This window comes from Equus asinus, chromosome 10, assembly GCF_041296235.1.
Source record: "Equus asinus isolate D_3611 breed Donkey chromosome 10, EquAss-T2T_v2, whole genome shotgun sequence".
NCBI classification, from domain to species: domain Eukaryota; kingdom Metazoa; phylum Chordata; class Mammalia; order Perissodactyla; family Equidae; genus Equus; species Equus asinus.
Window position 1 is genome coordinate 12917088 of NC_091799.1, and position 26449 is coordinate 12943536.

Sequence of the window (26449 nt, forward strand, 5' to 3'; positions counted from 1 at the left end):
TTTTTTCAGTTATTGATTTCTAGTTTAATCCCAGTAGGGTCAGAGAACGTACTTTATATGATTTCAGTACTTTTAAATTTGTTAACATTTATTTTATGACCCAGAATATGGTCTATGTTGATGAGTGTTCCATGTGTGCTTGAAAAGAATGTGTGTTCTCCTGTGGTTGAGGGGAGTGTTGTGTATGTCAGTTGGGGAAAAAATCTTAAAAGCAGACAAAAAACATGTAATTTGGGTTAATTTGGTTGATGGTGTTGTTGGGGTCTTTTCTTTGCTTGCCAGTTTGTTTTGTTAATTACTGAGAGAGAATCACTGAATTCTCGAACTTTGTGGGTTTTTCTGTTTCCCTTTGTTCTATCAGATTTCGCTTCGTATCTTTTAGAGCTTGGTTTTTAGATGCGCACACATTTAGGGTTGTGATGTTTTCTTGGTCAGTTGACCCTTTTATCATTTGCAGCAGCCCTCCTTTTCCTGATAATAGTCCTTTTGCTGGAGTCTACTTTGTCTGAAATTAGTGTAGCTACTGCCGTTTTCTTTGATTGGTGTTTGCATGGTGTGTTTCCCCCATCTTTTAACCTACCTCTGTCATTATATTTAAAGTAGAGTTCGTGTAGACAACATGTAAGTTGGGTCTTGTTTCTTATCCAACTTGACCATCTCTTTCTTTTACCTGGTGTGTTTAAACTGTTTCTATTCAATGTAATTCTGCTACAGTTAGATTTCGGTCTCTCATCTTCTTGTTTTCTGTTTGTTTTTTCTTCCTCTGTCCCCTTTCCTGCCTTCTTTTGGATTATTTGAATGGGGAGATCAGTTTTTGACCGGTTGAGTTTGAGATGCCTCTAGGGCGTTGAGGGGAGCTGACCCTGAAGGTTGTTTCCTGGCCGAGGCCTGGAAACCTGCTGGTGGGAGCAGCCTCTGCTCTGACCTCTGGAGCAGGGTCTTCCCTGTCTCTGGAGATACATGTGCCGTCCTCAGGCAGTTGACCTGGCTTCTTTACATGAGACATCACTTTGGGCCTGCCTGTAAGAGAGCCTGGTGGTCCTGGAGAGGAAGGGGGCCAGACAGAACAAGGGGTCAAGGGGTGGGGGCTCCATGGCGTGGGGGCCGGCCCTCCACAGGAGGCAGGAGCTCAAGCTCAGCGGGTGTGGCATAGGGGCTCCACAGGAGTGGGGGCAGGGCTCCATGCCACGATGCTCTTTGCCTTCTGCCTCAGACAGCCGAAGAAGGGTGGCAAGCAGGCCTCGGCCTCCTACGACTCGGAGGAGGAGGAGGAGGGCCTGCCCATGAGCTACGACGAGAAGCGCCAGCTCAGCCTGGACATCAACCGGCTGCCCGGGGAGAAGCTGGGCCGGGTGGTACACATCATCCAGTCCCGGGAGCCCTCGCTCAGGGACTCCAACCCCGACGAGATAGAGATTGACTTTGAGACTCTGAAACCCACCACTTTGCGGGAACTAGAGAGATACGTCAAGTCTTGTTTACAGAAAAAGCAGAGGAAGCCGTTCTGTAAGTTGTCGGGGCCCCGCCCACCCTGTCCTCTTCGCTCCTTCAGTAGCAGGTGGAAAGCCGGGCAGCCCCCAGGGGTGGGAGTGGGTCGCTGCCTGCTGCCTTGCTCCCCGCCCATCTTCCCGCCTTGAGCTCTGAGGATACCTGTCTGCTCAGCGGGCGCAGCCCCCCTCCAGCCAGAGTGCTCCTTCCCCCTCTCTCGGGCAGGGGGTAGTGCTGTGCACCTTGGCCTCTGCTGGGCCAGGCAGGCACCCTGGGTTGGCCTGAGCCTCATTCATTCAGGTGCCAATTAAGGCCGTCGCCACTCGCCTTGCTGAGGCTGCAGGAGGGCCTGGGCCACAGGTGACCTCTGGTGGTCCCCTGCCAGCTGCCTTTTTCCTGGGGAAGAGGGTCGAGAGTCCTCCCAGGACAGACCCCGGCACTGGGCCAGGCCTCCCTGGAAGTCAGTGACTTCTCCAGATGGGAACAAGGCACTGCCTGGTCAGCAGGTCCTGGGGAGTGAGAGCAAGGGCAGGCCCGAGGTGGTCCTGTGGTGGCAGGAGAGCAGGGCCGCAGCCCCGGCCCTGAGGACTATGAGGCACGCCTGTGCCTGTGTGTGGCCTCTCGGGTGCTTGGTCCTCACTCACTCTGTGGGGCAGCGCCTTCTCCTGGATGGAGTGCTGCACGACCCCCTGCAGTCGCATCACGTTTGACCCTTGGTAAGTTGCCCGTGGACTCAGAGGTGGCAGCACAGATGTGCCAGGCAGCGGAGGCCGTGTGCGGGGCCGGCTCTGGGCTCACTGCTGAGGCCAAGAGTGAGGCTCAGCTCTGGTGAAGCAGGACCGGGAGTCAGAGGGTCAGGGTTCAGTCACGGCTCTGCCCTTCACCAGGGAGTGCGGGGGTCCCCAAGCCACACATGTCCCGTCCGTGCACCCGTCTGCTAGGGAGAAGGGTGTGTGTCACCTCAGGTTAGAGAAGGCTTTGCGTCTGGTGAGGGCTCAGCACGTGCCGGCGGGGCCTCCGTGTCGTCCTGCTCGCTTTACCCCTCGGGGAGCTCGGTGTCCGCCCTGCGGTCGGGGCCAGGGCCGGGCACGTCCAGGGGGCTGGGGCCGTGCTGCCCGGAGCTGTCCCTGTGTGGGCCGCCGGCTGAGCCCCGCCTTCCTCTGCAGCGACAGGCGGGAAGAAGCAGGCGGCCAAGTCGAAGGAGGAGCTAGCTCAGGAGAAGAAGAAGGAGTTGGAGAAGCGGCTGCAGGACGTCAGCGGGCAGCTGAGCAACAACAAGAAGCCGGCCAAGAAAGGTATTTGCTCCGGATCCACGATGGGCGGGCGGCAGGCCGGGCTCCCCACTCCCTGTGCACGGTTCCTTCCCTGAGGCTCTTCACCTCCTGAGACCCCGATTTCCTTCTGTACCTGTGAACGGGGCTAGAACCCTGGCCCTGAAGGGGCTGAGCAGACGGAAGGCGTGTGGGAGGGCACCCTCTGCCAGAAGCCGCTGGAGAGGCTCTTGGGAATGGCCCACCTGGAGTCCTGCCCCGCAGCCTCCGTGGGTCCTGGCCCCTGCAGTGAGCTTTCTGGCTGCCCCCGGGCGGTCACACGAGTTCCCAGCCTGTTACCGACACCACAGGAGGGAGGCTCTGACTCCCAGCCCCCAGGCCCCTTTGTGGAGTGCAGGGTCTTATTTTAGGGAACAGGTGGTTTGAGTCCTTGCCTCCTTTCTCTGGACCCTGTAAGAAAGGGCAAATACCTTTTTCCTGGCCCCAGGGATGGGGGACACAGGTGGTAGTCAGCGTTGGGATCCCGTGTCAGTGATCACGTAGCGGCCGGGTGCCACAGCCTTGCCAGCTCCTGCTTGCCCAGTGCCGAAACGGGGCTCGTGACCCTGCCCACTCCCACCGAAGGCTCGGAGGGTCCCCTGACATCACCCCTGGGAGGGGCAGAGCAGGTGGCTCCATGGTCACTGCTCAGCACCACCTGAGTGCTGGATGTCTTTCTATGGTCAGCCCCCCCACGCACACAGCCCGTCAGCCCCTCTGAGTCAGCCCCTCTGAGTAGGGCACACTCGTGTCTTCCCGTCTCTGGGTTACTCACCTAGTCTTGGTGATCTCTGAGCTTTTACTCACACTTGTGACACCGAGTGTCTGGGGTTTCTCACACCAGCTCTCCGATCTCTGATACCAGCTGGGTGTCCAACAATTCTGTTCAGTTCTGACACTCTCTCCTCAGAGTTAGCGCGGACCCTGCAGGTGAAGGGCCCAGCCCCACAAGACCACCCCGACCTGGGACGCGAGGTGCAAGTCCCGGCCTCCCGAACCTCTGACCCACGGGCTATAAGCCGGGGGTTCCCACGACCCCCTCCTCAGGTTCGATAGTTTCCTAGAACAGCTCACAGAACTCAGGAAAGCACTTTACTTGCTATTATGGTTTATCGTAAAGGATAGAAATCAGGAACTGGGGCCGGCCCGGTGGCGCAGCAGTTAAGTGCGCACGTTCCGCTTCTTGGCGGCCTGGGGTTCGCCGGTTCGGATCCCGAGTGTAGACATGACACCGCTTGGCACGCCATGCTGTGGTAGGCATCCCACATATAAAGTAGAGGAAGATGGGCACAATGTTAGCTCAGGGCCAGGCTTCCTCAGCAAAAAGAGGAGGACTGGCAGTAGTTAGCTCAGGGCTAATCTTCCTCAAAAAACAAAAAAAAAACAACAAAAAAAGAAATCAGGAACTGCCGAATGGAAGAGACACATGGGGCCAGGGGTGGGGGCGCAGAGCGTCTCGCTTCCAGCCCTGCACGTGCTCATCCGCCAGAAGCTCTCCAATCAGGTTATTAGAGTGCCCCATCTCCAGTACCCTCCCTTCCGCGGAGTTGGGAGTGGAGGGGCTGAAGTTCCCCCTCCAGTCACTCCGTCTTCCTGGGGGCTCTGGGGCCTCCACCCCGAGTCGCTCATTTGCATAAACTCAGGTGTGATCCACAGGGGCTCCTTATAGATGACAGAAGACGTCCTCATCACTCCGGGATTTAGGGGTTCTGTGCCAGGAACCGGGGCAAAGACCCAGTAGATTTCTTATAATGCCACAACCTCGTTAATGCAGTAATTCATTTCAACAAACATTTGTTAATATTTATTAAACAACGGAGCCAAGAAACGAGTGCGTTGCGGCCTGTGATGTGGTGGTGTGAAGCCAGTGGCTGTTCTGGAAAAGCCTGTGTTGATGAGGGCGTTGCCAGGCGAAGGGGGGCGAGTGGAGTGGGCGCCCTCACCTGCTGTGTCTCCCGCAGAGAAATCAGGCTCGGCGCCCTCGGGAGGGCCGTCCCGGCTCAGCAGCAGCAGCTCCTCCGAGTCCGGGAGCAGCAGCTCCAGCGGGTCCAGCTCCGACAGCAGCGACTCGGAATGAACTCCGGCCTCACACAGGACAGAACAAAGCCAGTGGCTGTCGCACGCGGAGACTCTGCAGTGTTCCCTCGATGGTTAATATACTACTTTTGTCCCATGGTGTGCAGGTTTTCTTTTTAACTCAGTGTTACGGTATCTTCCAGTTTTTGCTTTCATAGGTCAAAGGTCTTTTCGTGTGTCCATTAGACTTTATGAGACGGTGGGGATCTGCATAAAGTCTGCTCTTCGTAACTGAATCCAGTGTTTGGGGATGACAACTTCAAATGCTAATAACCTGATAACCGTAGAAAAACACGTCAGACGTGATCGGAAGGCTCTTGCAGTCTCTCTTTTCTTACGCCCAGCCTGGTCTGTAGCTGCAGGGAGAATTTTCTCAAAGGGAGTTTCTCTGAAATGGTACTGCATCAGAGAGCTGTCGGCTCGGCAGACAGGTGTTGTCTTTGTCATTTGGGCCGAGCTCTGACTCTAGTGTCGAGGGGTCACCTCTTTCTGCGGGGGCTGAAGACATACGTGCCTGCTGTGGGGACCAGGGCTGGGCTAAGCGAGGGGTCCTCGTGGCCCCCGTGAGAGCTTGTGCGGGTGGGCGACAGGCGGGGGTGGAGTGCAGCGGGGTGCTGAGTTCCTCTGATGTGTGCGATGTCGGGAGCTCCTGGGAGGGAACACAGTGGCTGCGTGTGCAGCGCGCAGGTTTCCATACACTGAAACTTTTACCTCAACTTAAAAAAAAAAAGAAAAGATAAAAAAAAAAGGAGACTTTTTTGTAAGGTTCAGCAATTTTCTACGAAAGTCCAGCCCAATGTGTGCCCCTAACTTGTTAGCGCTGCCGCTCACTCCGGAACCACTTCCCAGTTTCATGTATATATGAATACTTTATTTATTAACATCATTGGTCATTTTTTTAAAAAAAGAAAAGAAAAACAAAACTGCGAAAGAGATGCATTAACAAAACTAGCAGATGCAGGCCCCTGAGGCGGTTTGCAGGGAGCCCGCCCGCCGGCCCTGCCTCCAGGTGCTAGCCTCGCTCCTGCCGGTGCTCAGTCCTGTCCGCGTGCGCTCGCCCTGCGCTGGGCTTCGTGCAGGTTTGCGTTTTTTGTTCTTGTGTGTGTATGAAATTTGGAGATTTACAGGTATAGACAACTTCCAGCTGCAGCACATTCTAATTTTTTTATTTTCTTGGTTTAATTCTTTTGTATTCACTTCTGGTCTCTTTAGGACTGTTTTAAAAGAAATCAATTTAGGGAACCCCGGTTATATAATATAAACTTTGTAATCTGAGAGAAAAGAATGTATAGTAAATCTAAGTCTTGATTTTTAACTTTCTATTGTAAAAAAAAAATAATAATAATATACAGAGTTTAACAGAAGGGTATGTTCTGGGTCTGTTTCCTGAGGCCTCCCTCTGGCCTTTGGGCACAGGGCTGCCCCACGCTGCCTGCCTAAGCCCTGAGCACGGTGACTTCGGCCAAGAACGCAAGGGTCAGCCTTCCAGGCCCCCAGACGGGGCGCCCGTCCCCGCCCAGCCTCCAGGCGAGGGGCTGAAGCCCCCGTGGCCCGATATGGTCTTCCAGCCGGCTGGCAGTGGCCGGGCAGGGCTCTCCCTGGCCCATCTTTCTCCAGGGGTGGCAGGGCCTCTGGCCCCCGAGGGTTCCCTCTCTGAAGACTCCATGGGGCTCCCAGCTCGAGCATCTGCCAGTTAGCACAGAAATGGCTGAAGCGCAGGGACTTCTCCCAGACACCCCTGGGAGGACTTCATGGAGGTGGGGGCTGGAGGTGGAGCCAGGGGTGGCCTGGCCTTTTGTCTGGTGGTGAGTTCTTTCTGCCAGCACTTCTGGATGGAGAGATGGACTAGTCATCAGTATCCTGATAGGTGGCAGTTTTTAAAAAAGTCATAAAATCAATTCAGATTCCACCAACCCTATGGCTGTGGAGCCCCTTGATGGATATAGAACTCTGCTGAGGCAAAGGATGGTGGATTACCATTTCTCTTACTGCTGGTGATTCTGACACTTGGTGAGTTTTGAGCCAGTTTGTTAAATTTTTAATTAAGTTTTGTTTGTAATAAAAATATAAATGGATTTTAAACTTGCCATTTTTTAAAGTTACCCTTGTTTTTCAAAGGTGTTTTCTAAACAGATCTTTAATGGAGTATTTAAAGTACGACTTTAAGGAATTAATACACGACAAAATCGACAGGTCTTAAAGCAGGATCTCGTTGGCAGTACGGAGCAAGTGCACATCTGGGGCGTAAGCAGACCTCGAGCAGACGGTGCCTGGAGGCGGGGCTCCGGGGGGCTCCTCTCCAGCTGCAGAGAGTCAGGGGCACCTGTGTGAGCCGACAGGCGGGGGGACGTCTGGCCCTAGAGTTTAGCCCAGCGGGAGCTTTCCAGAGCATTCCATTACCCGCTGGTCCTGTGTGAGCTGTGGCTTCTTGAACCGCCTCTGCTCTGTTCATCTGGAGAGAACCCGCCACTGCGAGGGCTCACGGAGGGCCTGAGTGCGTGCCGGCAGTCGGAGCCGTTGGTGCTGCAGTCTTTAAGGCTTTCTGTCAAGGCTTCGAAACCCATTTCAGAGTTCGGGGCCCCTCGGCCCCTTGCCGTCAGCCTGTGGGCGTTTGCATTTCCTTTTCTCCGCGTTGGGAAGACGAGCAGAGCTGTTCCAGGGCCACGAACTGGAGGGCGGGCGGCTCTGTGTGCTTCTCGAGAGGGGAAGGAAACCGCGTGCGAAGCAGGTTGGCCTCGCGTACAAAGTGGCTTTGACAACACTCTCCGTGACCCGAGGGGGCCGCGGCGGGTGTGGACTCAGTTCCAGAGACCCTTGCTCGCGCTGGGCAGCGTCATCTTGCTTCCAAACTGTAAGCTGTGTTTTCTTTCTGTTTGTTTGGGTTTGTTCTTTTGCAAGTCTCACCTTCTGCGGCCGCGTGGGAGCGAACACCGCCCGCGGTCGAGAACTTGTTGCGTCCCACGTAGCCTGTGCTTAATACTGGCCTAACGCGTCCGGGAAGGTTTTCTTTTTTATATTTAAAATGTTACTTTTCTGTATGATGTGCATGCAAGTTTACCGTAACTTTTCTTAAACTTTTTAGTGCCGTTTCTAGTATATTCCTGTAAATGTCAGTTACTGAAAATGAGTCCAATGTAAGTAGTTTTAGCTTGTTTATTGCAATGCTGGCCTCAACACAACAGAATAAAAATGGTAGAAAGTACTCTTCGATGTTTCTGGTAATCATGGACCCTTCTCCTGGGGCATTTGTTTTTGTTTTCATAATAAAAGCAAAAAAGAAAAACCAAAAGCGGTGCCTTTTCCCCTGCTTTCTGGGTGGCCCCGCCTCTGGCCTGCGCGTGGGGAGACGCTCTGGAAGCAGCCTGGCTGGAGGCCCTCCCTGCTTGTCCCCCGCCGCTGCCTAACGGGCTGAGCTCCTCGTTCTTCCCGTCCTCAGACTCTTGGCAGGAATATGCAAAGCATCCAGAAGAGGTTCTCAAAAGCTGTGTACGGAGCTGTGGGCCTCATCCTGGGCCGGGGGGGGGGGGGGGGCACCAGGATTTGGGGAGTATCGTTTTTTGCCCCCCTACGAAAGTTAAAATCCCCTTTCTTTTCATTCAGTCAGTTCTCGGGACCCAGCTGCCCTCTTCGTAGAAAGGCAGGTTCTGTCACCTTCTGGTCCCACCTGGTCGTTCCTCCTCTCTGGGCACATCCCTTCCCCCCGCCCCGTGCCTCAGTCTGCGTGGAGGTGGTTTCGAGACAAGAGGCATCACATTCTTGTCCAGCTGGCCCAGTGGTAATTTCTGCAAAGTCACGTCAAACTGGAGTTTACACTGCTAGGCTTTCCACCACTCGGTACCGGACCCGGCCCAGAGCAGAGGCATCAGTGAAGAATGAATGAGGTCTCAAGGCAAACGAGACTTCTGACACTGTTCTCAGAATAGTCACGGCCGCTCCAGCCAGGCCTCACAGAGACATCCTGGGAAAAGGCTCTCGTTGGCCCGAGTCCAGGCCTCATGCCATCGCACCCCCAGCCTGTCAGCGGGCCCCCTCCCCACATTCCCTCTGCACGTGCCACCCTCGTCCAGACTCTCCCCTCTCTCATCCAGACCCGCCTCCCCCAGGACATCCCTAGCCAGCCGCCCAGGCTCCCCTCGGGCAGATGGTGGCTTCCTTCACTCCAGGCAGCTTAGTGCCAGCTGTCCCGCAGGCAGGCGGCCCAGTGCAGACTCCGCCGTGGCCGGTGCTTGTCCTCACAGGTGCTGCCTCAGCCCTTGGGGTGACCCAGCCACAGCGTGGTCTCAGGTTGCTTGCGGCGCGGTGAGCGGCAGAGAGACGCACCAGACAGGTCTCTTACGTTTGCTTTCTCCCAAGCAGGCCTCCCACTGAAGAGCTGCAAGGCTGCCAACCAAACCTCTCCACCGGGCAATGCAGGTGTGGGGCTCCTGGCACAGGCGAGCCCTTACTGCAGAGTGTAGTGCTCTGTAGATGGGCTGGCTCCCCGCCAACGCCGGGAGGCGATTCAGGAACTCTGACTTCAAGCCCCCCGACCTGAGGCAGCAGGCAAGCCGAGGATCCACGGCAAGGACCAGGCCTCTGGCTGGACATCTGGGGAACGCCGTCTGACCCAGCAGTTCCACTTCTAGGATGTCGTTTGCTAATAAACTTGCACAGCTGCAACCAGAACCATGCAGAGGGAAGCCGAGGACATGCTGTGTGTGTAGCAACAGTAGGAAGCATCTCTGCCCGCTGCGGGCTCCTGGGAGCGCCGCTAGTCAGACGCCCAAGCCTGATGGAGACGCCGCTCTGTGCAGCTGAGCAAGAAAACCGCAGAGCCAGGTGCACGGTGCCAGGCACCTTGAGAATTACGCGGGATTGCATGCGCATGTGCGCGCAGCCCCGAGCGTGGGTCCCGGGGTGGCAGGGACTTCTGCTTTGCTTTATGCATTTCTGTATTGGGATTTTTAGCAGTCGTTAGATATTACTGTTATAAAAAGAACTGCAAGCCCAATTAAGATATTATGAACAAACATGAAAATAAGAGGAAGGAAGGAGGGAGAGTCCTAAAGGATGTTTATTTAGAAAAGAAAAATCAGCTTTGACAAAATATACTTCCACATTTGCATAGCCACGCAGACTTTAATGACAGCAGACGGCAGAGCTTTTTAAAATGACTCATAGACGCTGTGTACACAGGTGGCCAAGGCTGCCTGTGGCCAGTAATGACCGACACACATCAAAGCCTGCAGACGGCGGGGTGGGCAGGTCGTGGAGCCCAGAGGCTGCAGGACTCCAATGTCAGTTGAGAACCTGCCGTCTTCAGCCACCTGGTAAATCTGAAATTGCTGTAAGCAACTGATGTGGGACTTAAAAGTAATTTTTGGTTCCCTGAATGTTTCTTGGATGCGCTTGCCCGCAAGCCTCAAGTACCTGGAAGCTAGCATATAAGCTACCACAGTGCGCTCGTTCCACACGATGGTGGCTTTGGGAACTAGACTCAAAATATAAGTGCAGCAAAGTTCCCGTGGAAATGCTGCTGCCTCTGCCGCCGCCCGTTTCAGTTGCATCCACCCCCCCCCCCCCCCCCCCGCCTGCAGTGAACTTCCAACCACACACGATGCCGATTCCTCACTTTTTTCTAGATCTGACCCATTTCTTACCAGGCAGGAGTGGATGCCAAAAACAACCTAGAGAAATCTGAAAAGGTTGTTTGTAACCAGGGTGTCCCTCTCGCTTGATTTATTTGGAAGCTTGACAGATAAGCAGCATCCAGCAGTGCCCCGGGCCAGGCCGGGCCTGCGGCGCTCAGAAGCTGAGGCGGGACCCTCACACGGATGCTGCGAGGCAGGACGCGGGGGGCCCTTTCTGGGATCTCGGGTTCTTAGGCCACAGCTTGGTCTTCACGGTCACTATTCAGACTATCCCACTGAGGCCCAGATAGCAACAAAACAGCGGAATGAGACACAGGCCTGTTTTCCTCAGAGCCCTGGTTTTCATCTTGGAATTACATAATTGTGCAAAACTTGGACTGGCCCGTGTCCCGGGAGACCTCAAGCTTGTTTCTGTCCCGGACTAAGATGGCCTCGTTTCCATACTGTGAGTACCACATGCTTCGGCTCCTGCTCAGGTATGTCCCGGGTGGCACGGATTCCAGCTTCTGCTGCTGCTGCTGCCAGATGAGCAGGGAGGTGTCCCTGTACCGGAGCCGGGCATGGCCTTCAGACAGGGCTTTCTCTGCCAGCGGGACGCGGCCACTCATCCCTGGCTGCAACCTGCGCTCTTCTGGGCTCCTGCCCTCGCAGCCTCTCTGAGCCGGTCCTGCCGTGTGGACTGCTGCCCACTGCTTTGCACTAAATTCACTGCTGGACAAGTTTCTCCACCGCTGGGTGTGAGGAGTCCCTGTGTAACTTGAAGGCAGAAATGAGGAATTCAGGCCATTTGCAGGCAACAGCCTTAGGAGAGTTGTATTGCAAGGAGACTTGAGAGGAGTATCCTGAAAAGACACCTAAGAACCACATGGAGACAGCAGGTCAGAGTGGCGCCCTGGCTGCAGTGTTCCCAGGTAACAGCTGTGTGCACTTTACTAGGTGTGGAGTTTGCAGAGATGGGGCGCCCACCTCAGCGGGGCCTTGTCAGGTGTCTGCCTCGATGCTGACACCACAGCTTGGACTGCTTAGCTTCAAAAGATGTGTCCAGTGTCCTGAGTAAAAGGACATTGTACAAGGAGACAGCAGCTCCTAGCTGCCCCAAGCTGTGTGCGTGGGTCAGCTTTCAGCACAGCATGGGGGCTCTTCTGACACACGTCGGGTTTGGAACCAGCACTGTTCAGTTCTCTTTTTGTGGCTTGTCTTCAACTCTTCCCCAAGCTGGTGCTACAAAGAAATGAACGTGCTGTCAGGTGTTGGGGAGAAAAAGGCCGCAGTGGCAAAGGCGGGTTTAGGGCACAGAATCTTAACTCTGGGTCAGAGAGTGAAACCAAGCTACCTGTACGTTTCACTGTTCCAGTCTCTCTCAGTGATCCAGATGGTGAGCCTAATCCTGCTGCTTCTGTTAGCTAAGGGGCTGATCCTGGGGAACCACCTGTTGGAGTGTTAGTGTCTGTATCAGTGAAATAAATCCTAAGAACCCAAAGAGGCACAGGTTGCAGAGGAATGCTCCCAGACAAGCCCCTGCCCTGGGAGGGTGGCTGCCCATGCCGGCGATGGCCTGGTACTCACCCAACTACCAGCGCCTTCTTTCTGCTCCAAGCATCCAGGAGGCCCCTGGACCAGGAAGAAAAATGACGTCAGATGAAAAACGGAACAGGGAACCATCCACACCCCCCAAATGCTTTCCCGGCCATGCAAATTCATTTTTCCTTCTGTATGGCCGGCTGCCACTGAGTCCCTCACCGCCCGGCCTGCGCCCTGGATCCCCCCATGACACGGCCCAATTGTCTCCCCAGCATCCTGGGTTCCCTCCCCCCCGCGCCCGACACCCGTGCCCCCCATCGCCCGCCTGCGCCCTCCATCCCCCCGTGTCGCGTCCCCATGGCCTCCTGAGCATCCTGGGGCCCCCTCCTGCGTCCCCTCATCGCCTGGCCCGCGCCCTGGCTCCTCCGGTGTCACGTCCCCATTTCCTCCCCAGCATCCTGGGTCGCCCTCCTGCCCGACCCGCGCCCCCCATTGCTGGTCGGCTCCCTGGGTGCCCCCATCGGCCGCGCCCCCCATCGCCGGCGCGCCCCCGTCACCCGCGCGCGGGGCCTCCGGGACGCGGGGGCGCGGGCGCGGGGCGGGGCGCGCAGGCCGGGGCGGCGCCAGTTGGCCGCGGGGCCGCGTCTCCATGGCAGCGCCGCAGGCCTGCCGAGCCGAGTGCCGAGGCCGGGCAGGCCGGCGCGAGGAGCCGGAGCCATCGATCGCGGCGCGGGGACCGGGAGCCGGGGGAGCGGCGCGGCCTGCGTCCTTGTCCTCGCTCCGCTGTCGTTGCCCCCGGCGTTTTATTGGCAGGAATTCTGGATTGCTGCTCGTGTACTTTCGCCGCTGCTGTTGCGATTGCTATTAGCATTCTTACTCCTGATAATCGATACAATTGCTTTTAATAATTTAATGTTGTCGCGGGCATCCTCTCTCAAAAATAGGTCTGGAATTCACCCACGTCGCCCAACCGGGATGGGTCTCCATCCTGCCATGAAAATGAGGTCTGTGTCCTTGCGCACCCACCTCCAGTCATGCTCCAATCACACTGTCGTGTGGTGGGCGTCCTTTCCCTCCCCGGTTTCCTTTTTACGGTTTCCCCCGGTGCCAGTTAAGAAAATCGACGTGCCGCCCTCCGTGGAACAGTGACCCCACCTGTAGAATGCGCGTGCTGTGCGAGGACGCGGAGCACTGACCAGATCTGACTACATGCCGGCCGTGCATCTGTCTCAGCACATTTCAAAGCACTTAGATCACACGTAAACAGGGCCACAGGAGAAATAGTCTATACAGCAATAAAAAGTTGTCTGGAAGGAAACCCGTATATTTGATCGTTAAGAAATATATTTCTAGGGGCCGGTCTGTGGAGTAGCTGTTAAGTTCCGGTAAAGGCAGCCCAGTTCGCGGGTTCGGATCCACAGCGGACCTACGCCACTGTCAGCCATGCTGTGACCCGACCCACATATAAAGTGGAGGAAGATCGGCACAGATGTTGGCTCAGGGTTGATCTTCCTCAGCAAAAAAAAAAAAAAAAGAGAGAAAAGAGAAATATATTTCTAAATTTCTGATATGTCAAAGAGGAACTCACAATACAAATTTAAAAATATTTTAATTGAATGATGATAAAAATAGAGCATATCAAAACTTGTGGGATGCAGTTCAAGTCATGCCCAAGGGGGGAATTTGTACCTTAAAAGCGTATACTAGAAAATGTACACACATATGGTGCATATGTGGAGTATGTGGAAACTGTCTGTGCTATCTTTGCTATTTTTCCATGTATCTAAAACTGTCTTAAATTAAAATTTAAAAGCTTATTTAAAAATAAGTGAAAAGAGAGTCACAGAGGTGAGAAGAAATTTGCAGTACATATCATTGATAGGGGACAGTGGGAAGGGTCCAGTGGGAAGACAGAAATTACACCAATGATTTGATCAGAAAGAAATTAATAGAAGGAATTGTTTACTAGGTACAAAGTTGTTAACTAGGTAACTTTTAGGATAAAATAAGGCCTCTTAAGTATCTCAGTACTTAAGTATTAAGTAGCAAGTATTAAGTAGCAAGTGCAGGAAGCCGCTACCACCTCAAGGGCTAAAACCAAAAAGAGGAGGGTGGAATTATGAAAACTTAGAGACGTAGAGGGACACCATGGAGCAGAAACTCAGACTTTTGAGGAGGCGACGCTGGTCGCTGGAGCTGGTGTCTGCCCTAAGAATAGGGTCGCAGACCCTGAGGAGGGGGCGTCTGCCAGCTGCTGCCTCTGAGTGGCTGCAATGTGATAACGTGGATTTTGCACTTGTTGGAAAAACTATAGAACGGATTGAGCGGCTGCTTCAGGAAAAAACGTGAAGAATGATTCTTGAGGGAACTGCAAACTGACAGGCAGCCGGCAGGAGGTGCAAGGAGGGCGCCAGCTCCCTCTGCCTCCTCCAGCTCCCGTCTCCCTCCAGCACCCCTGCCCCCGGGCTCCCTCGGAGATGCTGGCAAGGGGAAGGTGAGGTTTGCCGAGTCCGGGGCCGTGCCTCACAAAGCAGAATATGGAGGATGTGTAGATCTGTGTTTAGTGTAAAAGGTTTCGGATGACAGGCAGCAACGTCATAACTGGCACCGTCCTCCTGTTTGTCTACTCAGCTTCCATTCATACATTTCTACAGACGTTTGAACTTCCATATAAGAAAAGCAAAACAAAAAGCCCAATTCTACATTTCTGCCTACAAGGTGCAACTATCTTTCCTACAAGAGCCGGGCGGCCTCACCCTCTCCCAACCCGAGGAGCTGCAAGGTCCCACCAGGCGCTGGGCCCTCCTCAGGATGTTCACTGCTCTTCGCAGTCCGCCTCTTCTGTCTGAACACTCTTCTACCTGAAACTAAATTGCAAAATGCATTTCCAACAAAACTAGCTGAAACTAATAAGGGGAACCAGGAGATAAAAGAAGGACTAGATACAAATATAGACACACTTGATGGGCAGGGCATAGGGATCGCTGTCACCCTCCTTGTCTCTGTAACAGGTGCAAGCCTTTCCTTTGCCCTCAGCAGGATGTCAGCTGGCCAAGGTTTCTCTAACCAGCGGGGTGACTTAGTTCATTCCTGAAGGGCGTAACCCCCCATTATCCTGTTTATTTATTTATTTATTTATTTATGGTCGCTGTCGCTTTCCGTTAACTCTGACTATTGGTGGTAGAAACACTAACAGGCACCGGGGGCAATCGCTGGGTTCCAGACACGGTTCTTCCCGCCCGCGCTGTGAAGCAGTGACTCACTTTCTCCTCGGCAGTGGGATCACTTACCTCAGCCAGTACTGGAATCCACTGCTGAGGGTCAGTTGCTGGTATTCTTACTGAAACCGAAGTGGGTTCCCTCCGGGTAAGTTAAATCAGACTCTCCGCCAGAAGTAGTTGTCTCACAAAGTAAGGTGTATTTGCGGCAAATAGGAGACCATGCAGGATCATTTCCTGAGTCATGGCGTCCTGGAATAACGGGAAGCAGGGACATTTATTTCGGATGGGGAATGAATATTCGAAAGGGAGGGGTGGGTGTTCGCTTGCACAGGCTCAGTTGGAAAACATGCTCCCACACACACTGCAGGTTACGGTAGTAAGGCCTCAGCTCCTCCTGGAGAGATCTTAGCACTAAAAATAAGGCGAAGGTCACAGGTGTAGCTCTTGTGTCAGGCTTGATCAGGTCCGGGGTGGTTGGTGATGGCATCTCCTTAACATAACAAAAGGAAAAAGAGCAATGTGGAAAAACAGTTAAATGCTTCCAAACCCACTCTTGAGTCTCTCAGGGCAACTAGTGGTGACAGTAAGAGGAACCCCAGATGTCCAGGTGGCAGTCTGATCTTCCAGATCAAAGGGGCCATTGTCGGATTCCCTGGTGGACCCATTCCTCCCTCGAGAACAGAGACTTCTAAGCCATCAGAGCTCCAAGATGTGGGCTGGGATTAAAACCACTGGGAGATGTTGCTGGAAGTCAGAGGAGCCACGCCCACTTCCACTCTGGTTCCTGGACCCCTGAGGTCTGGCCATGGGGGAGACAGCACCATATATTTGTCTCTGGTTCAAAGCACACACTTGAAGCAGAGACCCCAAATGTTCATGGTGTTGTTCCCAAGTGGTGCTGTACCCACACCCCCAGGAGACCACTCCACTCCTTGGTAGGTGGGCATTCCAGGAGACGGGGCATCTGTAAGACCAGTGACTTCCACATGCACACGCCCGTTGTTTCACTTCTTTTGTGCAGGAATGGGGTCCCTGCTCAGGAGCACTGTGGTGCGGATGCCAACCTTCCTGTCTGCCCAAGGCTTTGGACTCCTTCTGCGCCATGCCGGTGAAGTTCTGCCATTTTGGGCTCATTAAACTCAGGCCACTGTGGAGTCCAATGTCAATCACTCAACAAAGCGAACTCGCCATTTCCAGCTGCACAAGCTACACACGAAACCCGAAATCTCTGGGCAGGGCGTTTACCCGAGGCCATTTGCCCGGATCCAGCGTTACATTCTGTCCCCCTTGGTCTGATGCTCTTGGAATCCATTCCCACACACATGGCCCTGGGTTTCCGCCAGTGTATACGAGCACGATCTTTCCGTTCTTCAAGTACACAAGCGATTTCCTCTTGGGTTGGCCTTTCCTCTGGCCTCCCAGGAACATGCTGAGATCTGAACCGACACATGGATCTAGTGGCGACAAGTGTGCGGGGGGTGGGCTTTGAGAACAATAGGCATCTCCTTCCAAGGCAGTCCCCCCAGGTGAAGTTATCACTGTGTTTCGAGTTACTTCTCTTGACGAGAGAGGCTCAGAGTACCTGGAGGAGGGAAGATCCTCAGCTTCATCTGAGTCTAACCAGATGCCCCTTCCCAAGTTTCAGGGTGCCACTCCTTCCCAACCAATGCCACACGTTCACAAGACAGACTTGGCGAGGCTGGGGATTCAACTGATGTTGCAATTCTGCAACCCACCAAAATAATTTGCTGTCTGCTATTCAGCGATATTGGCCTGGTAGCCAATCGTTTAGGATTGTTGTGGAAACGCCTGGTTTTCTGACCATCACTTGAGCTGAGAGTTCAAAGCCCTGAGCTTTCCTTCCCTGTGCACCTCTTCCAGGACGCTCAGAACATCCATCCCACACTGCAGGCCTTATGTTGATCACTGCTGTCCAGTGGCCAGGTGCATCAGTGTCCCTGAGCCCTCTGCTCTGGAAGCATTCCAACACCATCAACCACGGGGAGCAGTTTGATGAACGCGATGCCAGTGCATGCCTCGGATCTGGAATGCCCGTCTCACTGGCAAGGAGGAGCTCGACCTTTAGTTCAAACCCTTCACATGAGCAAGCTGCTCTCTGAATTCCACATGTGAGCGTCAGCTTCTGGGGACCCCTCCTGGTACCACTTCAGCTATCAGTCAAGATCCCAGGAGGAGACAGAAAATGCACCTGCTACTTGAATAAAGAGAATTTAAAATAAAGAATTGCTAGACAAGTATAAAGCTGTTAGCCAGATGGCTGAAAGCACAGAGCTCTGAGCACCATGGAGGAAGCAGCTGCCCCCTCAGGACAGAAGGAACAAAGTGTAATGAAAATGTAGACACTTAGAGATGGCCCCATGGAGCTTTGAGGAGGGGCCCTGCTGGGCATGTGCTGGTTCTCTGGGCTGGAGGAGAGGCCTCCTGGACCCAGACCCAGACGTCTGAGGACAGGGTTGGTGGTGCTGTGCCGAGGGCTGAGTCATGGTGAAGCTACCCTACCAATGTTAGTAAACTGCCAACTGGACTCAGCAGGGGCTGTGGGATGGAACTGCCACTGCCAGGTGGAGAAGCATGGCTGGGGTCACTCACAGGAGCAGGAAACAGGCAGGAAGAAGCCGGTCCCTTCTTCCACCTCCTTTCTCCAGCTTTGCAGCCTCCCAGCAGCTCCCCTACTGGCAGAACCTGAGAGGAGCTGTGGGCAAAGCGCCCCCAGCACCACAGACCCAGCAGCACAGACCCAGCATCACAGACCCAGTATAAAAGGGTGGGTTTGGGGCTGATGGACATAACTTAGAAACTGGTGCAGGTCTCATGTCCAGAATATAAAAAGAATTTCTGTGATTAATAAGAAAAAGAGAGCAACATCAGCAATGTGGCAGAGTGAGTGGTTCCCTTTGTCTCTCCCCCTTTGAACTACAACTAAATGGACATTCATTGATCAGCAAAGGATACTCACACAGCACCCCAGGCTGCCTGAGAGACTCACCCTGCTGTACATCAGAAGGTGGATGGACTACCCCCAGGGAGGAGATGTCTCTGGCTCCCAGACAGCCCAGTACCCATGAATGACTGCTCTCCTGGCTGAAGTGCTCATAGCATGACCATGGCCCCAAGGGTGGGCATGCACCTCAGTGAGACTGTGGAAACAGGTGACTGCAGCCCTGAGCCCCCTGTGATTGCTCATTGGTGCAGTGGGAAAGCCCACAGTCCCACTGTGGCACCAGGGAGAGACTTGGGCTCAGACCTGGGGGGGGGGGAGGCCCCACCCACCAAGCTCAAAGGCTGGTGCCACCTAGAAACAGACGGCGGTGTATCTGCAGCTCAGGCGAAAGTGCCCCCGGCTACCACAAACATCCACAGTAGCACAGCAGCTGCAAAAGGCAGTATGACTGGCAGGACTGTGGGAGGAGGTGGCAGCAGCCCTGAGCTCCTAGGTGATCACTCTCTCCACTGGTGGGAGGATTCACAGTCCCACCATGGTCTCAGGAAGCAGTGCTGACTCACACCCAGCAGGGAGACCCCACCCACCAAGCACAACAGCTGGTACAAACTAGGACCAGACAGTGGTGGACCTGCGAGTCTAGGCAAACAAGCTCCTGGCTGCCTTGAAAGCCCATAACACCACTGCAGTCCCTAAGGAGGGGGCATGTCTAGGTGGGTCTGTGGGAGCAGGTGACAGCAACCTGGAGCCTCCATGTCGTTGTTCCCACAGTTGGTGGGAGACCCCACAGGACCACTGTGATCCCAAGAAGTGGCTCAGGCTCGGTCAGAAACAGCTGACAGGGATCCTGGTGGATGCAGATTACACAGCTCCTGCCCCCTCCTCCCAGTGGCAGCAAGTGAAGCAGTAACCAAACTCAATCTCTATGCGGAGGCACAAATACACACCATAAAGCAGTAGGAAAAAATGTATTAAATCTCCATAACAGAAGGAAAATGACAAGTACCCAGAAATCAAACCTGAAGACACAGAAATCTATAACCTAAAAGAAACAGAATTCAAAATAACTAGCATTTAAAAACTCAACGAGTTAAAAGAGATTACAGATAGACAACTCAATGAGTTCAGGAGCTATGTCACAAAAGAGCTTGAAACTATAAAGAAGAACCAATCAGAAATGTTGGAGATAAAAAACACAATGGATGAGAAAAGAAAAATCTAGATTCCCTGAACAGTAGCGCTGATAATATGGAGGACAGAATTAGCAGTCTGGAGGACAGGAATACAGAAATGCTTCAGATAGAGGAGGAGAGAGAACTAAGACTAAAAAGAAATAAAGAAACTCTCCAAGAAATATCCGACTCAATTAGGAAATGCAACATAAGGATTATAGATGTCCCAGAAGGAGAAGAGGAGAATGGAGCAGAAAACTTGTTCAAAGAAGTAATGGCTGAGAATTTCCCAAACCTGGGGACAGAGCTGAAAATCCATGTGACAGAAGCCAATAGAGCTCCAAACTTTATCAATGTAAAAAGACCAACTCCAAGGCATAAAGTAATAAAACTGGCAGAAGTCAATGACAAAGAAAAAACATTAAGGGCAGCAAGGCAGAAGAAAACAACCTACAAAGGAACCCCTATCAGACTGTCAGCAGATTTCTTGGCAGAAACTTACAGGCTAGGAGAGAGTGGAATGATATACTCAAAATTCTGAAAGACAAAAACTTTTGGCCACAAACGCTCTATCCAGTGAAAATATCCTTCAAATATGATGGAGAAATAAAAACTTTCCTGGATAAACAAAAGTTAAGGGAGTTCATTGCCACATGACCCTGCTACAAGAAATCCTCAGGAAGGCCCTCATACCTGAAAGGAAAAAGAAAAAAAAAAAGGAAAGGGGTTGCAAAACCCTGAGCAAGGAGATAAGTAGAAAGACAAAACCATGAAATTGCAGCTCTTCATCAGAACAGGTTAGTAAATGCTTAATTATAACATTAAAGATAAAGGAAAGGAAAACACCAAAAATAAACATAATCTTGTCATTTTAACCACAAACTCACAGCACGAGATGAAATAAGATGTGACAATAACAACTTAGAAGGGGAGGAGGAAAAGGAGGGAACTGGCTTAGTCTAAGGAAATAAGAGGCTATCAGAAAATGGACTATCTCATCTATGAGATTTTTTATACAAGCCACATGGTAACTACTAAACAAATAATTAGAACAGAGACACAAATGATAAATAAGGATAAAACTAAGAAAACCAGCATAGAAAACTACCTGACTGAATTGGTAGTCCAAGTTACATGGGATGAGAAACAAAGGAAATGCAGGAGAACCGAAAAACGAGAGATAAAATGGCAGCATTAGGCCCTCATATATCAATAATCACCCAGAATGTAAATGGATTGAATTCTCCAATCAAAAGACACAGAGTGGCAGGATATCTGGATTAAAAAACAAGACCCAACAGTATGCTGCCTCCAGGAAACACATCTCAGCCCCAAAGACAAACACAGACTCAGAGTGAAGGGATGGAAGATGATACTCCAAGCTAATGGCAAACAAAAGAAAGCAGGTGTTGCCATACTTATATCAGAGAAAACAGACTTCGAGACAAAACAGGGGAGCTGGCCCTGTGGCCAAGTGGTTAAGTTCATGTTCTACTTCAGCGGCCCAGGGTTTCGCTTGTTCAGATCCTGGGCACGGACATGGCACCACTCATCAAGCCATGCTGAGGCAGCATCCCACAAGCCACAACTAGAAGGACCCACGACTATAATATAGAACTATGTAGCCAGGGGCTTTGGGGAGAAAAAGGAAAAATAAAATCTTTAAGACAAAACAGATAAAGAGAGACAAAGAGGGACAGTATATAATGATAAAAGGGACACTCCACCAAGAAGACATAACACTTATAAACATATATGCACCCAACACAAGAGCACCAAAGTACATAAAGCAACCATTAACAAACCTAAAAGGAGCTATTGACAACACAGTAATAATAGGGGACCTCAACACCCCACTTACACCAATGGATAGATCATCCAGACAGAAAGTCAACAAGGAAATAGTAGAATTAAATGAAAAACTAGACCAGATGGACTTAATAGATATATAGAGAACACTCCATCCAAAAACTGCAGGTCACACATTCTTCTCGAGTGCTCATGGAACTTTCTCAAGGATAGACCATATGTTGAGAAACAAAGCAACCTCAATAGATTTAAGAGGATTGAAATAATATCAAGGATCTTTTCCGACCATAATGCTATGAAACTAGAAATCAATTACAAGAAAAAAGCTGGAAAAGGGGCAAAGATGTGGAGATTAAACAACATGCTAATGAACTACCAATGGATCATTGAAGAAATCAAAGGAGAAACCAAATATTATCTGGAGACAAATGAAAATGAAAACATATGATACCAACTCATTTGGGACGCAGCAAAAGTGGTCCTAAGAGGGAAATTCACTGCAATACAGGCTCACCTCAATAAACAAGAAAAATCCCAAATAAGCAATCTCAAACGACACCTAACAGAATTAGAAAAAGAAGAGAAGAACAAAGCCCAAACTCAGTAGAAGTTGGAAAATAATAAAAATTAGAGTAGAAACAAATGAAATTGAAACAAAAAAGACCGTAGAAAGGATCAATGAAACAAAGAGCTGGTTCTTTGAAAATATAAACAAAATTGACAAACCCCTAGCAAGACTTACAAAGAAAAAAAGACACAAATCTCAGATAAATAAAATTAGAACTGAAAGAGGAGAAATTACAACAGGTATCACAGAAATACAAATGATTATAAGAGAATACTATAAAAAACTATATGCCAACAAATTGGACAATCTAGACGAAATGGATAAATTCTTAGACTCTTCCAACCTTCCAAAACTGACTGAAGAAGAAATAGAGAATTTGAGTAGACCAATCACAAGTAAAGAGATTGAAACAACAGTGAAAAACCTCCTCAAAAATAAATGTCCAGGACCAGATGGCTTCTCTGGAGAATTCTACCAAATATTCAAAGAAGATTTAATACCTATCCTTCTCAAACTATTGAGGAACACGGAACACTTCCTAACACATTCTACAAAGCCAACCTCACCCTGATACCAAAGCCAGACAAGGACAACACAAAGAAGGAAAATTACAGGCCAATATTGCTGATGAATATAGACACAAAAATCCTCAAACTATTCGCAAACCAAATCAGCAATATATTAAAAAGATCATACACCAGGATCAAGTGGGATTTACACCAGGGATGCAAGTATGATTCAGCATCTTCAGATCAATCAATGTGATACACCACATTAACAAAGTGAGGAACAAAAACCACACAATCATCTCAGTCAGTGCAGAGAAGGCATTTGATGAGATCCAACATCTATTTATGAGAAAAACGCTCAATAAAATAGGTTTGGAAGGAAAGTACTTTAACATAATAAAGGCCATATATGACAAACCCACAGCCAACATCACACTCACTGGGGAAAAACTGAAAGCCATCCCTCTGAGGACAGGAACAAGACAAGGGTGCCCACTCTTGCTACTCTTATTCAACATAGTTCTAGAGGTTTTGGCCAGAGCAATTCAGCAAGAAAAAGAAATAAAAAAGAATCCAAATAGGCAGTGAAGAAGTAAAACTCTCGCTGTTTGCAGACGACATGATTTTATATATAAAAAACCCTAAAAATCCACTGGAAAGCTATTAGAAATAATCAACAATTACAGCAAAGATTCAGGGTTCAAAAAAACTTACAAAAATCAGCTGCATTTCTATGCTCTAATAATGAATTAACAGAAAGAGAACTCAATAACACAATCCCATTTACAATCACAACAAAAAGAATAAAATATCTTAGAATAAATTTAACCAAGGAAGTGAAAGCCTGTGCAATGAAAACTACAAGACTTTTCTGAAAGAAATTGATGATAGCCTAAAGAAATAGAGATTCCATGCACATGGATCGGAAGAATAAACATAGTTCAAATGTCCATACTGCCTAAAGCAATCTACAGATTCAACGCAATCCCAATCAGAATCCCAATGACATTCTTTACAGAAATTGAACAAAGAATCCTAAAATTCACATGAGGCAACAAAAGACCCCGAATTGCTAAAGCAATCCTGAGAAAAAAGAACAAAGCTGGAGGTATCACAATCCCTGACTTCAAAACACACTACAAAGCCACAGTAATCAAAACAGCATGGTTGTGGTACAAAAACAGATGCACAGATCAATGGAACAGAATTGAAAGCCCAGAAGTAAAACCACACATCTATGGACAGCTAATCTTTGACAAAGGACCTAAGAACATACAATGGAGAAAAGGAAAGTCTCTTCAACAAATGGTGTTGGGAAAACTGGACAGTCACATGCAAAGTAAAGAAAGTAGACCATTCTCTTACACCATTCACAAAGATAAACTCAAAATGGATCAAAGACTTAAAGGTAAGACCTAAAACCATAAAACTTCTAGACGAAAATATAGGCAGTACATTCTTTCACATCAGTCTTTAAAGGATCTTTTTTGGACACCATGTCTTCTTGGACAAGGGAAACAAAAAAAAAATAAACAAGTGAGACTTCATGAGACTAACGAGCTTCTACAAAGCAAGGGAATCCAGGATTGAAACGAAAAGACAAACCACCAACTGGGAAAAAAATATTTGCAAATCATATATCCGACAAAGGGTTAATTTCTATAATATATAAAGAACTCACACAACTCAACAACAAAAAAATCAAACAACCTGATCAAAAAATGGGCAAAGGATATGAACATACATTTCTCCAAAGAAGATATATGGCTAGCCAATAGGCACATGAAAAGATGCTCATCATCACTGATCATCAGGGAAACGCAAATCAAAACTACACTAAGATACCACATTACACCCATTAGAATGGCTCTAATTACCAAGACAAAAAACAACAAATGTTGGGGAGGATGTGGAGAAAAGGGAACCCTCATACACTGCTGGTGGGAATGCAAACTGGTACAGCCACTATGGAAAACAGTGTGGAGATTTCTCAAAAAACTATAAATAGAAATACCATACGACTCAGCTGTCCCACTACTGGGTATCTATCCAAAGAACTTGAAATCAACCATTCAAAGAGATTTATGCACCCCTGTGTTCACTGCAGCATCATTCACAACAGTCAAGATGTGGAAGCAACCCAAGCGCCCATTGACAGATGATTGGATAAAGAAGATGTGGTGTATATATATACAATGGAACACTACTCAGCCGTAAAAAGACAAAATCGTCCCATTCACAACAACATGGATGGCCCTTGAGGGCGTTATGTTAAGCAAAATAAGCCAGACAGAGAAAGACAAACACTGTGTGATTTCACTCATGTGGAAGATAAGCAAGCACATGGACAAAGAGAACTGTTTAGTAGTTCCCAGGGGGAAAAGGGGTGGGGGTGGGTACAAAGGGTGAAGGGGCACACCTATAAGGTGACTGACACACAACAATGTACAACTGAAATTTCACAATGTTGTAAACATCTTAAACTCAATTGGAAAAAAAAAGGAAAGAAAAAGACAAATTCATAGTAAAAAAAAAAAGTCATCTGGAAAATCTAAATTAAAACCACAGCGTGAAACCACCCACGTCCACAAGAAAGTCTAAAAGCAAAGAGACTGCCAGTGATGGCAATGATGGGTGGCGGTGGTGGCTGTCTTCCACTGCCAATGGGAAAGCAGGTTGACGCAGCTGCTATTTTCCACGACCTCTGAGGGCACCTGTGCCCTATCGTCCCGCAGTTCCGCTCCTCGGGGTGCATCAAGCTGGGTGATCTACACACGTGGGTGAGAATGTGCAGAGCAGCGTTTACGGCTAACAGCTTAACGCTAGAAACTCCCCACGCCCATCATTAGAATGGGGAACTAAATTGTGGCATAGCCATACAAAGAAATACTGTAGCATACAGCAATGAAAATAAATTAGCCATAGTACGTAAAAAAACACGAATGAGTCACAGACACAAAATATTCAGGGAAAGGAAGCCAGCCCACACATGAAAAAACTCTACTGAATGATTCTGTTATAAAAAGTTCAAAAAGAGGCAAAAGTAATGATAGTATTTATGGTCGCACGCTCAGAGATAAAGCTGCAGAAGTGATGAGGTGAGGACCATAGACGTCAGTGTCGGGGTAGCTCCTGGGGAGGAGGGGCTGTGCTGGGGGGAAGCTTGCTGGGCACTTCTGGGGTCTTGTCACAGTTCTGATTCTTGCCCTGGTGCTGGTCACCTAGCTTCTTGCTTTATAGCATCGCATTAAGGTGCACATTTATGTCTTATGTGCGTATGCCTAGTGTCATATTTCACAAAGATTTTAAAAAGGAAGCAAATTGGGCTGGCCCCGTGGCTGAGTGGTTCAGTTTGTGCACTCTGTTTTGGCAGCCCAGGGGTTCACCAGTTCGGATCCTGGGCGCGGACCTGCGCACCGCTCGTCAAGCCAGGGGGCGGCGGGGTCCCACAGGGAAGAACTAGAATGACTCGCAGCTAGGACACACGGCTGTGTACTGGGGCTTTGAGGAGGAAAAAAGAAAGAAAGAAAGAAAGAGGAAGATTGGCACCAGATGTTAGCTCAGGGCCACTCTTCCTCACCACGAAAAAAGAAGCAGCAGCAAATTATTGTTGTGAGAAAATAGCTACCAGCTAATGCCAGACATCATATTATTTCACCTCTAAATACGCTGGTGTTTTTATACACAAGCACAGAAACCCAGTCACATTTTAAGGTAACAATTATTCATTAATGTCTAATATCTGGTGAGTGTCCATATTTCCCTGATTATCTGATAAATGTGGCTATATGTTTAATTTGTTTGTAACAGGATCCAAATGTGGCTGCATTTGGTTGAATGTCTCTTAAATCTCCCTTCGTCCGTGATGCTTTCACTACTGCTTTTTTCTTCCTTGCACTTAATTGATGAAGAAACCAGGTCATGTGTTCTTTAGAAGCATCTGTGTCTTGGATTTGGCTGCTGCATCCCCACGGTGTCATTAACATCTCTTCTCTCCTCTGTGTGTTCTGAAAACTGGTAGTTAGATCTTACCCTTGATAAGACTAAGGGTCTTATTGTTGGCCAGGCTCCTGTGGGGGGGGTGCTCTGACTCTGAACTTCCTAGCACGTCACTCAGGGACTGGGGCGGGACGGGGGGCACACACAGTGTGGCTTTCTCTCTCTCCTTGAATATTAAGATTGG

At 50.1% G+C, this 26449-nt stretch overlaps 2 protein-coding genes across 6 annotated transcripts in view; one reads left to right on the forward strand and one right to left on the reverse strand.

Annotated features, from left to right (window-relative positions):
- BRD3 (bromodomain containing 3) overlaps window positions 1–8076 on the forward strand; it is a 39484-nt gene extending 31408 nt beyond the window's left edge. For 4 of the 5 annotated variants that reach the window (XM_044778439.2, XM_070518420.1, XM_070518421.1 and 1 more), the window contains exons 10-12: window positions 1214–1506; window positions 2655–2783; window positions 4760–8076. In XM_044778439.2, coding sequence (XP_044634374.1) covers window positions 1214–1506; window positions 2655–2783; window positions 4760–4875 — 538 coding nt within the window. In that variant the 3' untranslated portion in view covers window positions 4876–8076. The remainder of the gene's footprint in view (window positions 1–1213; window positions 1507–2654; window positions 2784–4759) is intronic. The other variant, XR_006533030.2, reaches the window with a different exon arrangement.
- Window positions 8077–9909: 1833 nt separating this feature from the next.
- Window positions 9910–11311, reverse strand: BRD3OS (BRD3 opposite strand). The gene has a single exon (XM_044778446.2). It carries the CDS (start codon window positions 11110–11112, stop codon window positions 10858–10860), a length of 255 nt encoding a protein of 84 aa, XP_044634381.1. The 5' UTR covers window positions 11113–11311; the 3' UTR covers window positions 9910–10857.
- Window positions 11312–26449: the final 15138 nt, after the last annotated feature.

Bases quoted from the DNA above. Each gene is read 5' to 3' on its own strand.
- BRD3OS (XM_044778446.2), bottom strand. From the start codon at position 11,112: ATGAGTGGCCGCGTCCCGCTGGCAGAGAAAGCCCTGTCTGAAGGCCAT.